General features: G+C 51.5%; 1 protein-coding gene across 6 annotated transcripts in view; it reads left to right on the forward strand.

Moving 5' to 3' along the window:
- The window catches only part of CUL2 (cullin 2), an 85,337-nt gene that overhangs the window by 50,110 nt on the left and 19,896 nt on the right, over positions 1–15,331 (forward strand). For all 6 annotated transcript variants that reach the window (XM_051833452.2, XM_070056153.1, XM_051833453.2 and 3 more), the window contains 3 exons: positions 7,007–7,103; positions 7,200–7,310; positions 10,868–11,030. In XM_051833452.2, coding sequence (XP_051689412.1) covers positions 7,007–7,103; positions 7,200–7,310; positions 10,868–11,030 — 371 coding nt within the window. The remainder of the gene's footprint in view (positions 1–7,006; positions 7,104–7,199; positions 7,311–10,867; positions 11,031–15,331) is intronic.

A 15,331-nucleotide genomic window follows, 5' to 3' on the forward strand; every position in this document is an offset into this window, starting at 1 on the left:
TGGTAAAGGCTGAAGCCAGGAGGCAGAAACTCAGTCCAGGTCACCCACAAGGGTAATCTGGCCCCAACTACTTTTTCACCTGTCCCTCCCAAAGTGTGCATAAGCAGGAAGTGTAGACAGAACTTGAACCCCACATGCTCTGATACGAGATGTGGGCATTTCAAGCAGTGTCTGTAATTGCCATGCAAACACTGCTCCATCAAGAGAATATCTTTTTATGTTTTTATTTTATTTTATTTGAAAGGCAGAATGACAGAGAGAGGAAGATACAGAGAGAAGAGAGATCTTCCATCTGATGGCTCACTCTCCAAACGGTTGCAATGGCTGGGGCTGGGCCAGGCCGGAGCCAGGAGCCAGGAACTCCATCCAGGTCTCCCACATCAGTTCAGGGACCCAAGCACTTGGGCCATCTTCTGCTGCTTCCCCAGGCGCATTAGCAGGGAGCTGGATCAGAAGTGGAGCAGCCAGGACTTGAACCGGCTCCAGTATGGGATGCCAACACTGCAGGTGGTGGCTTAACCCACTACACCACAACGCCAGCCCCAAAAGAGTATCTTTCTACAAAAAAAGTCCTAACAGTGCTATGCACTGATCTGCAGGAAAATATGCAGGAGGTTGCTAAGGAAAGTCAGACCTTTCTCTTCTGCCAGTGTCTCAAGTGCTGCTACTTAACGGCAGCTTCTGTGAAGGACTTTAAGTGTTTTCCAATAAAAGTTCTGTATGGTTGGAGATTGTGTTGTACATGCACACATATCTATACGTTTATATGGTATACGCATGAATACTTGCATATGTACTGGGTAATACATGTACATCACAGGCATCAAAATATGTGTTTTCCTGGAAAGTTCTGAAAACCCCTCTATACATGAATTTCAGAGTTTATTGCAGTAAAATAAACACCTTTTAATCTCATTTTCCATGAACTTTTTTTGAAGAGGTGTGTGTGTGCACACTTTGGGGAACTTTTTGGAAGCATTTATATCTGGTTCCCCTCCCATCTGCACTGAATCAAACTCTAGAGAGTAGGAACTTTACGTTCATGCATAAACCAGGCTAGCATTTGTGAAGGCCCACTTAGTAAAAAGCTTCATAAAAAGATTATTTACCCGAAAGGCAGAGAAACACAGAGAGAGAGAGGGAGAGAGAGGGGTCTTCCATCCACTGATTGATTCCTCAAATGGCCACAACAGCTGAGACGGGGCCAGCAGCCAGGAACCCTCTCTGGGTTTCCCAGGTGGGTGGCAGGTGTCTTCTGCTGGTTTGCCAGGTACATTAGCAGAGAGCTGGATAGGACGCCTAGCAACTGGGACTCAAGCCCCTGGTGAGAACTGTATTTGCTTAGTGGAACTCACAGATTGCGAGTTGCAGTGTGCCCATGTTTTGCTTTTGTTGAACTGGTAGAGGTTTTTTTGTTCTGAAGTGGAGCAAAACTGTGGTGACTCAATCCCTCTCTGTGGTCTGCTTTTCCTGTTGGATTTGTTGGTCTATCTTGTGCCAACCTTACTGTGCTTATTGTGATTGTTTACTAAGCCTTAGTATCTGCTCGCAGAGGCCCTTCACTTGTTCATGTGACTTAATTGTCACCTTTCCAGAAGATGGTCATAAATCACCTGTAAACGTTCTCTGCGGCATTGAAATTGAATCTGTTCGTTGGTTTGGAGAGAATGCCCATCTTCCCATCCATGAACATGGTATATCTGTCATTACATTTTCTCTAACATCTCCGAGTAGGTTTTTCTGTAAAGGTCCTGTGTGCTTCTTTGATGTGTTTCGAGATAACTTGCTGTCATCTGATACTTTTATGTGAAGTGTGTCACCAAGAGGGCTTTGTGCTTCTGGTCAGAGGACCCCATTACTAAATGAGAGTATTGATAATGCTGTGTTGTCATGGTGAAGATGAAGTGAGATGCTTCGTGTAAAGTGTTCACCGCAGTGCCTGGAGCTTCGTGGATGTGGGTTAGAATTATCCTGGTCCAAGTAAAGACTCCATGGTTCTCTGGTGTGCAGTCTCCATAAAGCTCACAGCTCTACTTGCCCTTCGACACGTGTGACAGATGCAGCTAACGGACGTCCGTCTGCAAACCTGTGATAGGATCAAGCTTGATTTTTTTCCCCCCACCTTTGGGGGACCGATTGCAAACACGTGGCACAGTACTATTGGGTGTATTCGAAAAATGACTCTCAGCCTGCATGGTCTCTGCAGCCTGCTCTTAAGCTTTTTAAGGTGGTTTCTCTGAGTCAGTGGGATGAACAGCAGGACCGCTTGTCCCGTGGCCGCCGCCTCACTTGTACGGGGCCTTCCAGTCCCAAGGCGGTGGCTGTGTCCTACGACCTGACGCACAGAGTAAGCTCTCCCTCGGTTACGGTCCTCCGGGACTCCACGGCTCTGGCAGGGGTTGCACGCGAGTGCAGTGGGATCTTCAGGCAGGTGGGAAGGTCTGAAGGGACGCAGATAGAAAACCGAGACAGCCCCACGGGAGATGGACAGGGGGCCCGGGGCCGGATGGCTGTGGCTTCTTGTGAAGGAGGCCTCTCGTGAGGAGCGCAGACCCTGCAGAGCTCGCTCAGGCGCGCAGCTTGGCAAGGGCTGGGTGTAGGTCGTGTGAGCTTCCAGGAGGGGCAGGCGTCGGGTGCGGCGGCCGAGAGGCTGCTTTGGATGCTTGTCCCCCACATCAGCGTGCCTGGGTGTGAGTGCTGGCTCCGCTCCCAATTCCAAACTCCTGCTCATGCGCACCCTGGGAGGCACGTGATGGCTCAGGTACCTGTGTCCCTGCCATCCCTGTGGGACACCCGGACTGCGTTCCCGGCTCCTGGCTTCGCCTCCAGCTAGGGACTATTGCAGGCATTTGAGGAGTGAACCAGCAGGTGGGAGATCTCTCTCTCAAATACACAGTAACTTGCAAAACATTTTCTTTAATTAAAAAAAAAATCTTGGCTTAGGAACGCATGAAACAGCAGTTTGATTATTTTCGTGGAATCGTTTGAAGTCTGCACACCAGATTTCCTTGATGATCGGGAAGCGCCTTGTTGCGGTTACGCTCGTGGTTTGGGCATCCTGCAGAGGCCAGTGTGTGAGAGTGTCGCCCCAGAATCTGGCATGCAGGCTAACGGATTCCTGTACTGGCTGATGGATTCAGGGAGTGCAGACTTGATCTAATTATGGATCTAGGAGGGCCCCGAGGGAGGTCTTCAGGTCACTGGGGGCTGCCCTGGGAAGGCAGCTGGGTCTGTGAGCCCAGGAACCTTGTCTCAGGTTGCTGCTCCTGGGTACTTGAGTGAGGGTGACAAGCTGCCTGCTCGGGTGTGCTTTTGCCTGTGTTTCACTGAAGGCTGTAGGTAAACCCTGTGCATACAGCTTGGGCTTCCAGTGTGGTGGTTGTGTCGTTTTAACAAGTAAAATGCTGTAGTTTCATGGATCTAAGCATTGCAGTGTAAGAATTGGAGTCTTTTTAGTGTTACACAAAGAGGTGGGCATAAGCAAACAAACAGTTGGACCCAGAAGTAACAGAGAAGTAAACCTGCGAGAACTTTGACCTTGCACTAGATCCACAGTTGGATGTGCGAAGTCACAGTGAGAAGGAACTTGACAGGGTCTCGGATGCAGCAGAAGGAACCGCTTATCTGCCTAAAGGCACAGTGCAAACAATGCTTTCAATGCTAAGTGGATTGAAAATGGCTTTTCTTTTCCCAGTCAAGTTTCTAGTGTTCTTTCAACAAAAATTTAAGTCAAATATTTTTCTCTTTGAATTTGAACTTTTTGAGATCATGTTGCGTGTTTGTATTATTTAGTCTTTTTATTATAAAGTGAAATGTAACTCAGGGATGGAATGACACAAAGGTACACTTAGTCATTCTGAGGTGAGTGCCCTGGGGCCCCTGCCCCGACCCCAGAGCCCTATGTATGCCCACTGCCCACCCTTTCTCCAGAAGTGGCCACTGTCTCACCTTCTAAGGTCATCACTTCCAGTTTTTTACACTTTTGTCAACTCCATGGTTGAGTCTAGTCCATTCTGAAGGAAACTCTGTGTCTCTTAGGTCTTTTAATCAACAGGTGCACCCCTCCCCCCCTTTTGTTCCCCTATAATTCTGATGAGTCCCCAGGCTCTGCCCTGGTCTGGACTTTGCTGACTGAGTGCCTGGGGCATCTTGCAGTTGTTCCCTTGTCCTCTGAGGTCCTGCAGGATAGGCCGTGCGGTGGCCTGACCTGCCCAGGTCCGAGCTCTCCCGTGGGACTAGGATGATGGCGCGAGCTTTGTGACTGAGCCCCCGAGGCTCAGCACTGATGCCAGTGAGTTTGCTAGGGTTTGTGAAGCTCTCGTTTTGTTCTCGTGTGTTGCCTGGATGATTGTGTAAAGAGAGGCACCCCAGTGCCGCCTGCACTCTGGGCCATGACTGTGGCTGTCCTGTCGTGGTGGGCCCTCAGACTTGACGTCTGCGAGTCACGGTGTCCCACTTCATCTCACGCGGATCCTTCCCAGAGCTGCTCGGTGAGGAACAGCTGTGTGTCTCACATGGGATACTGATGGTGCAGGCAGTGGCTTAACCCACTGTGCCACAACGCCGGCCCCAGTGCAGCTGTTCAGCATCACTTAGGACGCCAGCATCCTGTATTAGGGTGCCTGGGTTGACTTCTGGCACCGCTTCCAATCCAGCTTCCTACTGATTTGCACGCTGGGGAACACCAGGTGATAGCCCAACTACATGAGTCCCTGCCACCATGTAGGCGACCTGGATACAATTCCCGGCTTTGGCCTGGCCAGCCCTGGCTGTTTCAGCAGATGGAAGATTGATCTCCTTCTCTTGCCTTTCAAAGAAATAAAAATTGCAGTCTACTTTTTTTGATCTCTTAGCATCTTTCACCTCTCTCTAGTATTTGAAGACATTTCTGTCTTGCTCTGGTCAGCATTTAAAATGCTAGGTAACGTTTATTTGTTGTCTCTCACACGTCAGGGACTGTGCGACACGGACCTAGCGTTCTCTTCACCACTGCGCAGATGGAGGTGGTGCTGTCTCTGCCCTCACTGAAGAGAAGAGGTGGTGCGGGCTCCTGCTGTCCGCGCCTTGCAGAGGGGTCTTGGGGGTGCTGAGGGGCTGTGTTGACTGCCCCCAGCCACGGATCAGTACATGCAGAACCCAGAGCCTGGCGGTCTGCTTGCATCCTGGTCTCAGCCCCTGTACAGACCTGCAGGCTGCTTCTGTAGCTCCCGGCTCCAGAACCAGTGCAGTGGTCTCACTGGTAGTTTCAGGATGTTTGGTGTGCACTTTTTTACATAGTCCTGTTAATAAGATCAGATAATAAACTCTATTTCTAAAAATTATTTTTTCAAAGCGAGGGAGAAAGAGCATTCCTCCATCTGCTGGTCTACTCCCCACATGGAGCCAGGACCTTCCTCTGGGTCTCCCATGCAGGTGCAGGGGCCCGAGGACTTGGGCCTTCCTCTACTGCTTTCCAGGCATAGCAGAGAGCTGGACCGGAAGCGCAGTAGCCGGGTCTTGAACTGCCCCTATGGGATGCTGAAACTGCAGACTGCGGCTTTTACTGGCTGTGCCTCAGTGTCAGCCCCAGGAGTACTATTCTTAGATGTTACTAACAGCCGCACAGCACAGCTCTGCGTTGTCACCTGTCATGTCAGAATGGTCATGGCTTCCGAGGGTACTTTTTGTGCAGCTGTGAAAGTATGATGATCTCCAAGATTGTATAATCATGCCTCAGGGGTCCTGGGTCACATACAATTCCTCCAGGGAGGACAGTTGGCTCATCAGGCAGTAGGAATAGCACTGCGTTCCCTGATGTCGCGCACTGGGGCCCGTTGGGATCCGGAGCGAAGGACCGGAGTGCCAGAAGGAACGGGACAGGACTTCCCTAGTGCTCAGCGCCAGCAGCGGGAGCTGGTCAGGAGACGCATCCCAGACCCCCCGGCGTGGCGCTGCTCAGCAGGCTCAGTCTGGAGAGAAGTGGTGGGTTCCGAGTCGGCCCTGGGGTCCGGTGGGGCTTCCCCAGGGTGAGTGCGGGCTGCAGGCACTGCTGGGCGTGAGTGGTGAGGTCGAGCCGGGGCTGTGTGTGACACCCCCTGACCCACGGGACCGCGGTAGCCACCCTAGTCCACGTGCACAGACTTTCCCAGCCATCCTGACAGTTACGGGAAGGGTCAGAGCAGGCGAGGTGGGGAGGGCTGGGAGCTGCCTCCGTGCTGCTGTGGAAACGCAAGAAGTCCTCAGATCCTCGGTAAAGAAAGGAAACTTACTCGGGAATGCTGACAGTATGTTCTGTTGCTCTCTTTATTCAGAAAATAATTGCTAACAAAAGAGAAACGCTTTGCCAGCAGGAAGGAACCCCGTGACCACACAGCTCCAGGGCTGGGGTCGGACACCCCAGTGCAGGGCGCAGACTGGTCCTGTGGCTCTTGGCACACTGTGTTTCTCCAGTCTGCACTTCCGAATGTGATTAACACTTGACCTGTAGTAGGGCCTTCGACTTAACAGGAACTTGTGCCGTGTCACGTCAGTACTTGAGAAGGTCTTGGGTCTCTCTGGAACTGTACAGGAAGTTAGAAATAACCCAACACAGCCACTGGATTTCTGAGCGGAGGGTTGCCTTTTGTTCATGAACGGGAAGCAAGCTCTCCGTTAGAGGAGCCCTGGCCGTCAGTCAGGAGGATCTCTGAGGAACCCAGGCATCCAGGGACTGCATGCGGGCCTGGGGTGGCTCCAGGATGGACATTCTCAGACCTGGCCATCTCGTGAGAGTTTGTGGCAAGTGTAGTCTACGTATCCTAGCCCCCGGCACTGACGTCTTCGGTTGAAGGGCTCATACCTGCTTGGTCAAAATGAAAGGGGTTTCCTCTTAGTATTGACACAACATCTTTAATTTTACAGTCGAAGCTTGTGTGTTCAGAGATGACGTTTAGTGTGTACTTGAACCGTCGCGCGTGGTGCTCGAGCTGTGGGTCAGGCGCCCCGGGGACTGTGTTCTCACGACTGTTTGTGTTGTGCCTTGTTTCAGCGATCGTGGTGGAGAAGACCCAAACCAGAAAGTAATCCATGGGGTTATTAACTCCTTTGTTCATGTTGAACAGTATAAGAAAAAATTCCCCTTAAAGGTAAAAAGCCTCCTTTAAAAACTTAAGTAATCCAGAACTTTTCATTTATTAAATTGTTCCCTTTTTTTCTAACACAGCTTTGCTTGGTTTCTTTAGTTTTATCAGGAAATCTTTGAGTCTCCGTTTCTGACTGAAACAGGAGAGTATTACAAGCAAGAAGCTTCAAATTTATTACAAGAATCAAACTGCTCGCAGTATATGGAAAAGGTAAGACACAGCACCTGTGGGGTACGAACGCTCGTCCGCTGAGTGTGGAGCTGGCGTGGGCTCTCCTGGTCTCAGTGTGTTCTTGCTGGTGAAAGCTCCTGACCGTCTGACCCCTAATAGGAATCCCAGTGGCACAGAGCGCCTGTGAGAGACACTGTTCCTGTTGTCCTCACGGCTGAGCTTTCTGAGTCATCCTGACTGCTTGGTCTGCTGGTCTTGGAATCAGCACATCTGTGCAGTCTCAGAGTCAGTACAGCTGTGTGCACAGTCTCCGCACAGCCGTGTGCACAGTCTCAGTCAGCACAGCCGTGTGCACAGTCTCAGAGTCAGCGCAGCCGTGTGCACAGTCTCAGAGTCAGCACAGCTGTGTGCAGTCTCCGCACAGCCGTGTGCACAGTCTCAGAGTCAGCACAGCCGTGTGCACAGTCTCAGAGTCAGCACAGCTGTGTGCAGTCTCCGCACAGCCGTGTGCACAGTCTCAGAGTCAGTGCATCTGTGTTTAGCCAAGAAAGATGAGCTGTTGCAAGTAGACCAGCTATGAGAAACAGGTCAGCAGCGTCCGAGCTCACCGTACCTGCTGTGTGCACAGCCCATGGCACCCGGGTCAGCAGCGTCCGAGCTCGCCTGTACCTGCTGTGTGTGCAGCCCACGGTGCCCGGGTCAGCAGTGTCCGAGCTCACCGTACCTGCTGTGTGCGCAGCCCATGGCGCCCGGGTCAGCAGTGTCCAAGCTTACCCGTACCTGCTGTGTGTGCAGCCCATGGTGCCCGGGTCAGCAGTGTCCGAGCTCTCCCGTACCTGCTGTGTGTGCAGCCCATGGTGCCTGGGTCAGCAGCGTCCGAGCTCACCGTACCTGCTGTGTGCACAGCCCATGGCACCCGGGTCAGCAGCGTCCGAGCTCACCGTACCTGCTGTGTGTGCAGCCTATGGTGCCCGGGTCAGCAGCGTCCGAGCTCACCGTACCTGCTGTGTGCACAGCCCATGGCGCCCGGGTCAGCAGCGTCCAAGCTCACCTGTACCTGCTGTGTGTGCAGCCCATGGTGCCCGGGTCAGCAGCGTCCGAGCTCACCGTACCTGCTGTGTGCAGCCCATGGCGCCCGGGTCAGCAGTGTCCGAGCTCACCCGTACCTGCTGTGTGCACAGCCCATGGCGCCCGGGTCAGCAGTGTCCGAGCTCACCGTACCTGCTGTGTGCACAGCCCATGGCGCCCGGGTCAGCAGCGTCCCAGCTCACCGTACCTGTCTAGAACTGTCCGTGTCTTGCAGTTTTTGTCACTGATCAGTTCTGGACTTAGCATGAATCTTCTAGGACTTTCTGTCCGTTAGGTCGGTGGTTCGTAGCTGTTACTGCTTCAAGATGCCCTTATTGCATCTCAGTCTGTTGTTAAGGCCCCTTGACGCAGGCCTAAAAATTCTCTCAGGGTATCCGAGAGCCACACACCTCGTCATGACTGGCCTTCAGAGAGGTCCTTGGCGCGTGGTGGAAACAGCCCCGGTGCCGTCAGGACAAGATGTGCTGTCTCACACAGTGGAGTATCACAGCCTGGGGAAGGGGTGTACCGCCTGCTGCAGCATGGAGGGACCAGGTTGGGGAGCTGCACACAGGACATCAGCTGCTGTGTGGCTCTGCTGGCAGGAAGCCTCGGGAGTGGGCAGTGTCACAGGAGGAGGTGGTGTTGGCTGACTGTCGCTGGTTGCAGTTTGTATCTGGGTGATGACAGTGGTTTGAAAAAGACCGTCGCGTGCTTACCCGCGTTGTGAAGGTGGTGAATTAGAAGGTTACGGGGCAGATCCTGCGATCTGTGTTGTACCAAAGTTTAGCAGCTGTAGAACTGGACACTTCATGGGTAGGATATAAATGGTGTCCTGAGTCATTAAATAGCATTGATTGTAGTTGATTTTAGGAGATACTAGCTTCACGCGCCAAAGTCCTAGAACCTGCCCTCCGCACTTGGAAGTGGGTAGGCTGACCTGAGAGCGCAGCCTTCCTGCTGCTTTCTGGGTCTCCTCTGGTTTTGGCCTTTCCCTGGCCTCCAGTGGGCCTGAGGCTGCCTGAGGCCAGCTCTGGAGATGCGCAACTTCCCCCAAGTTAGCAGACTTCTGATTCTCCCCCAGTCATCCTCCCTCCCCCCTCAGCCCCACATGCCACCTGCAGGTAGTTTAACAAGCACAGTAAAGTCACTCGCACTGTGCTGTCAATGACTGATACGTGTAGCCCTTTAAGGGTTGTTTCTATTTTATTTTGGCCAAAAGCTCGCTGGCTGAAAAGACTCCCGGTTGATGAGTGGTGTGGTGAGCACCTTTTTAGCTGAGAGCCCTTCTTACCCACTACCCTTGCTTCTGTGACTTTGGCCCAAGCTCCTGGCTTCACAGGGGGCACGGCAGGAAGGACGCTGGGTCTGTGCCAGATCACCGACAAGGTGTGCAGGAGTCTGTCCCCTCCCAACATGAGCTTCTCGTGCCAGGGCAGGCTCGGGTGTCCTCCAGATGGTCACATGCACGCTGCTCCCTGGCCAGGCAGGCTCAGGGACTCCAGGGGCAGTCCCATGGTGCACGGGTTACAGGGATGCTGGATGTCGTGTCCTCTGTTGGAGTGCCTGGGGTCTGTTCTTGGCTGTGCTCCTGGTTCCAGCTTCCGGCCAGTGTGTGCCCTGGGAGGCCGCAGGTGATGGCTCAAGACCTGGGGTCCCTGCCACCCACATGGAGACCTGGATGGAGTTCCTGGCCCAACCCTGACTTGTGATGCATTTGAGGAGTAAGCCAGCGGATAGAATAGGACTTCTCTGTCTGTTTCCATCTTTTTCTGTTTCTCAAATTAAAGAAACTCAGCTACATAGCTTCATGCAGTACAGTGATTCCAAGCTGTACGGGCACGTTTCATTGAGCCTTGTTGTAGTTTTGTTTTGAAGTAGGAATGAGTTCTTAGTGTTAACCAGTCCATTGTGTGTAGCTCAGAGCTTTTATATAGGCTAAGATTTAATAAAGGTTTTGATTGACATGTTTGATTATTACTAAATATATTTTGACTTTGCTAATTTTCTGGAGAGCTTTAATGTGATGGTTAACTAGCATGCACATGGGTTTAATTTTTTATTGACTTGTAATACTTGTGCATTCTTCTGGGATACCACACTCTGATCAGTCTGCAGTGAGCATTTCCGTCGTGCACACACTGTGTGTTCCCACTTGACAAGGAGGGAGCGCCAGGTCAGGTTGTTGGGTTGGCGCCCGTGGTGCAGTGTGAGCTGTCCCTCTTAGTTTGGTGAGTAGTCACACGGTGGGGACTGCTTGTTCTGGTTCTTCCTGCTGCAATGCAGGCTTCTAAAGGCTGGTCCTTGTTCATGACTGTGATGGAATGTAGGTGACAGCCAGCAGCTTGAAGGAGAATGTGAAGTGGTGTCTAGAACATGGGTCTGGGCTGGTTACAGAAGCCTGGTCGTAACCCGTGCTGGGTCTCAGTGGCCCATTAGAAGTTGGCTGCCTGATGGCCTTGGTGCCATTACAAATTTCTGTTCATAGTAAAACTTAGTAGTCCATGACCATAAAAATATTTCCACAGGTTCTAGGTAGATTAAAAGATGAAGAAATTCGGTGTCGAAAATACTTACATCCAAGCTCCTATATCAAAGTGATCCATGAATGTCAGCAGCGGATGGTAGCAGACCACTTGCAGTTCCTGCATGCGGAATGTCATAACATCATTCGGCAAGAGAAGAAGAACGGTGAGTCCCATCAGAGACCCGCAACAGAAAGTGAGGCGTAAGCCCACCTCACGGGTGGGGTGCGGACAGCAGGCAGGTGGCCTCGTGGGACACCCACATCCCGCATCCGAGTGCTAGTGCAGTCCCCACGACTCTGCTCCTGACCAGCTCCCTGCTGATGTGAGCCCTGGGAGGCAGCAGTGGTAGCTCCAGTGCTTGGGCCCCTGCACCCCATTGGAGACCGGATGGAGCTCCTGGCCTCTGGCTTTGGACTGGGACAGCCCTGGCTGTGTGGGCATTCGGGAGTGAACCAGTGGACAGAAGATCTGTCTTTGTCTCTCTGCTTTTCAAATAAAATGAAAGTAAATAAGTATTTTAAACTCAGTTTTATATCATCTTCTAGCCACCATAGATTGAAAGCATTTGTTAATAATAGATTTTAAAATGTTTGATTTACTTTTTAAATAAATTATTAATAGTGTATTTTGAAAGATTATTCTGAAATATTTTGTTTTCAATATGAATCCTAAAGTTAGAAAAAAAAAAAAACGAGGAAAGTGTCTATAATTTTAAATGTCACAAGGACTAATTTCCTTAATATGTTCAGAATTACTTATATAAACAATAGGAGTAAAGGCAAAGTCTGTGAAAAGGAAATAGAAATAGACAATATAGAACAGTATTCAATCTGACTCAAAATACAGGAAATAGAACATTAAAATACACTGAGAAACTTAGAGTGAACAGTGGAAAAATGCAGTCTCTCAGATAAAGAAAAAATGGTTTGAAGAATTACCAGGCAGCACAAATAAACCTAACAAGACATGCTTACCTTTATAGAAAAGTGAATACTGTTAAAAAGCCACATCGACTTATGCATGCAGGGCAATCCAATCAAAACCCTGTGACTTTTCCTTGTAAGATTTTATTTATTTATTTGAGAGTGAGACAGTGAGAGGGAGAAACAGAGAGAGAGGTCTTCTGTCTGTTGGTTCACTCCCAAATGGCCACAACGTCCGGAGCTGTGCCGATCCGAAGCCAGGAGCCAGGTGCTAAACCCCCGTGATTTTTAGCAGCATTGATAAGCCAGGATGGTCTTGAAGAGCATGATGGGAAAACCGCAGTAGTTAAGATAGTGGGGGGTGCGCATTTGGCCCAGAGGCTGAGACACCTGCATCCTGTATTGGAGTGTAGGTTCTATCTATACCTGGCTCTGGCCCCTGGCTCCGGCTTCCTGCCGTGGGGACAGATGGCCCAAGTGTTTCGGTGCCTGCCATCTGTGTGGGAGACCTGGATGAGGTCCCTGGCTGCCGGCCTCAGTCCTGCCTGGGGACCATTGTGGGCATCTGGGGGGTGTGGTCCAGTGGGTGGGAGCTCTCTCTGTCTTTCTACCTCTCAAATAAGACATTTCTAAAAGCTAACAGTGAGGTATTGGAGCAGGGCGTAGACCAGGGAAGCAAAAGTGTGTCTGGAAACAGCACACCGGATTCAGAGCCGGGACGGCGCACTGGGGGTGGGACGGGGCCTTGTTCACGCCGGGTGCCGAGCCAGCTGGGAAACAGAAACTTCATTGTAGACTTTTGATGTAAATGCAAAGTAGCACATCCAGGAGGTGATGTAGCAAAATGTCTTCATCACCTTGACGTGGGAACAGGTATTCTACATAACACACACAATACTAACACAAAGGAAAGACTGACCCAGTGGACTACATTCAGATGAAGAACTTTTACTACCAAGACCACAAAAGGGGAGTCGTTGGCGCCATGACTGAGCTGCTGCCTAGGGTGACCGCAGCCCATACTGGAGTCCGTGGTCTGAGTCCCTGCTACTCTGCCTCTGTTTCAGCTCCCTGCTAATGCACACCCTGGGCGGCGGCAGGGATGGCACAAGTGGTTGAGTTCCTACCGCCCACGTGAGAGACCTGGATGGAGCTCCTGGCTCCAGGCTTTGGCCTGGCCTAGCCCTGGCTGTTGTGGGCGTTTTGGGAGTGAATCATCAGATGAAAGACTCTCTCTCTCTCTCTCTCTCTCTCTCTCTCTCTCTCTCTCTCTCTCTCTGTCTCTGTCTTTCAACTAAAATTAAAATAAATAAAAGAACCTGAACATCCCTGGAGTATCAAAAGGCAATTGTAGAATAACATATTTACAGGGCCGGCGCCGTGGCGCAGTAGGTTAATCCGCCGCCTTGGCACCAGCGTCCCATAGGGGCGCCGGTTCTAGTCTCGGCTGCTCCTCTTCCAGTCCGGCTCTCTGCTGTGGCCTGGGAAGGCAATGGAGGATGGCCCAGGTGCTTGGATCCCTGCGCCCAAGTGGGAGACTGGGAGGAGGCTCCTGGCTCCTGGCTTTGGATCAGCACAGCTCCGGCCTTTGAGGCCATTTGGGGAGTGAACCAGCGGAGGGAAGACCTTTCTCTCTGTCTCTCCCTCTCACAGTCTGTAACTCTACCTCTCAAATAAATAAATAAAATCTTTAAAAAATAAAATAAAAAGTAAACTATAAAAAATATATATTTGCAGGGCCAGTGCTGTGGCGTTGCAGGTAAAGCTGCTGCCTGCAGCTCTGGCATCCCATATGGGCGCTGGTTCTAGTCCTGGCTGCTCCACTTCCCATCCAGCTCCCTGCTGTGGCCTGGGAAAGCAGTAGAAGATGGCCCAGGTCCTTGGGCCCCTGCACCCACGTGGGAGACTTAGAAGAGGCTCCTGGCTCTGGATTGGTGTAGCTCTGCCCGTTGTGGCCATCTGGGGAGTGAACCAGTGGATGGCGACCTCCCTTTCTGTCTCTGCCTCTGCCTCTCTGTAACTCTGCCTTTCAAAGAAGTAAATAAATCTTTAAGCCGGCGCCGCGGCTCACTAGGCTAATCCTCCACCTTGCAGCGCCAGCACACTGAGTTCTAGTCCCGGTCGGGGCGCCGGATTCTGTCCCGGCTGCCCCTCTTCCAGGCCAGCTCTCTGCTGTGGCCCGGGAGTGCAGTGGAGGATGGCCCAAGTGCTTGGGCCCTGCACCCCATGGGAGACCAGGAGAAGTACCTGGCTCCTGCCATCGGATCAGCGCGGTGCGCCAGCCACGGCGGCCATTGGAGGGTGAACCAACGGCAAAGGAAGACCTTTCTCTCTCTCTCTCTCTCTCACTGTCCACTCTGCCTGTCAATAATAATAATAATAAAAATAAATCTTTAAAAAATGAAGAATACATTTGTGGTGACTGGAAAAGGTTTATATCCAAAATTTAAACGGTCAAGAAACTTAAGAGACACCGCGTAGTATAGACCAATAACCACAAACCCAGCCTCATGAGACGCAAATGAAAATCCTACTAAAATATCAGTACTTAGATTTTGATTTAAAAATTGAAAGATTGACAGTAAGTGTGGGAAGTAGCAAGAACTTGTGCACTGGGTCAGCATGAGGTTGCACACGGCCACTTGGGAAGGCACAGGGGCCGCTGGAGGGGGAGTGGGGAGTGTGTTGGCCCGTGCTCGGCGGTCTTGCCGGCCGTGTGCCCCCAGCGTGTGTGTGCAGGAGTGCCCGCCGCAGCCCCAGCGTGGTGCAGCGCACTCACACAGTGAAGGGTGAACTCGTTCAGGCTGTGCACAGCAGCGTGGCAGACAGGAAGGTCGGAGATTCCCTGTGTGCACGATTGAAAGCAGGCTGCTCCCCTCTGCACGGTTGCCTTTGAGTGGGCAGAGAAGCAGGGGTCGGGCAGGCGGATCCCAGGAGGGGACTTCAGGCCCTGGGTGACACCTGTTTCTTGTCCCGGGGGTGCTGACGTGACTGTTGTGTCAGAATTCAGAAGACACACATTTAATGGTTTTGCATACTTTTTTTTTCTTAAAAACAAAATGATTTACTTATTTATTTGAAAGACAGAGATCTTTGATCTGCTGCTTTACTCCTGAAAAGCCCAAAACAGCCAGGACTGGGCCTTGCCAAAGCCAGGAGCCAGGAACTCCATCCAGGTCTCCCACGTGGGTGGCAGGATCCCGAGTTCTTGAGCCACCATCCTCTGCTTCCTTCCCAGGCACATCAGCAGGGAGCTGGGTTGGAAGTGGAGCAGCCGAGACTCATTTGGCACTCAGACAGGGGATGGCAGCATGGTTGTTACCCGCCGTGCCACAATACCGCCCCTGTATACTGCTCCTTATGTTACCTGCTTCAGTAAAGTTTCATAGAGAGCCCCACACTGAGACGAGGCACATTGGTGTGGGAGCTTCTTGTGGCCAGCCTCTCTGAGCACAAGGTTAAGCTTGGACGCAGCAAACCCACTTTCAGAGATTTTTACTGGGAGATTATTAGTCCCAATGTTATGTCTAATTCCAAGAGA

Source organism: Oryctolagus cuniculus, chromosome 13 (genome assembly GCF_964237555.1).
Source record: "Oryctolagus cuniculus chromosome 13, mOryCun1.1, whole genome shotgun sequence".
Taxonomy (NCBI): domain Eukaryota; kingdom Metazoa; phylum Chordata; class Mammalia; order Lagomorpha; family Leporidae; genus Oryctolagus; species Oryctolagus cuniculus.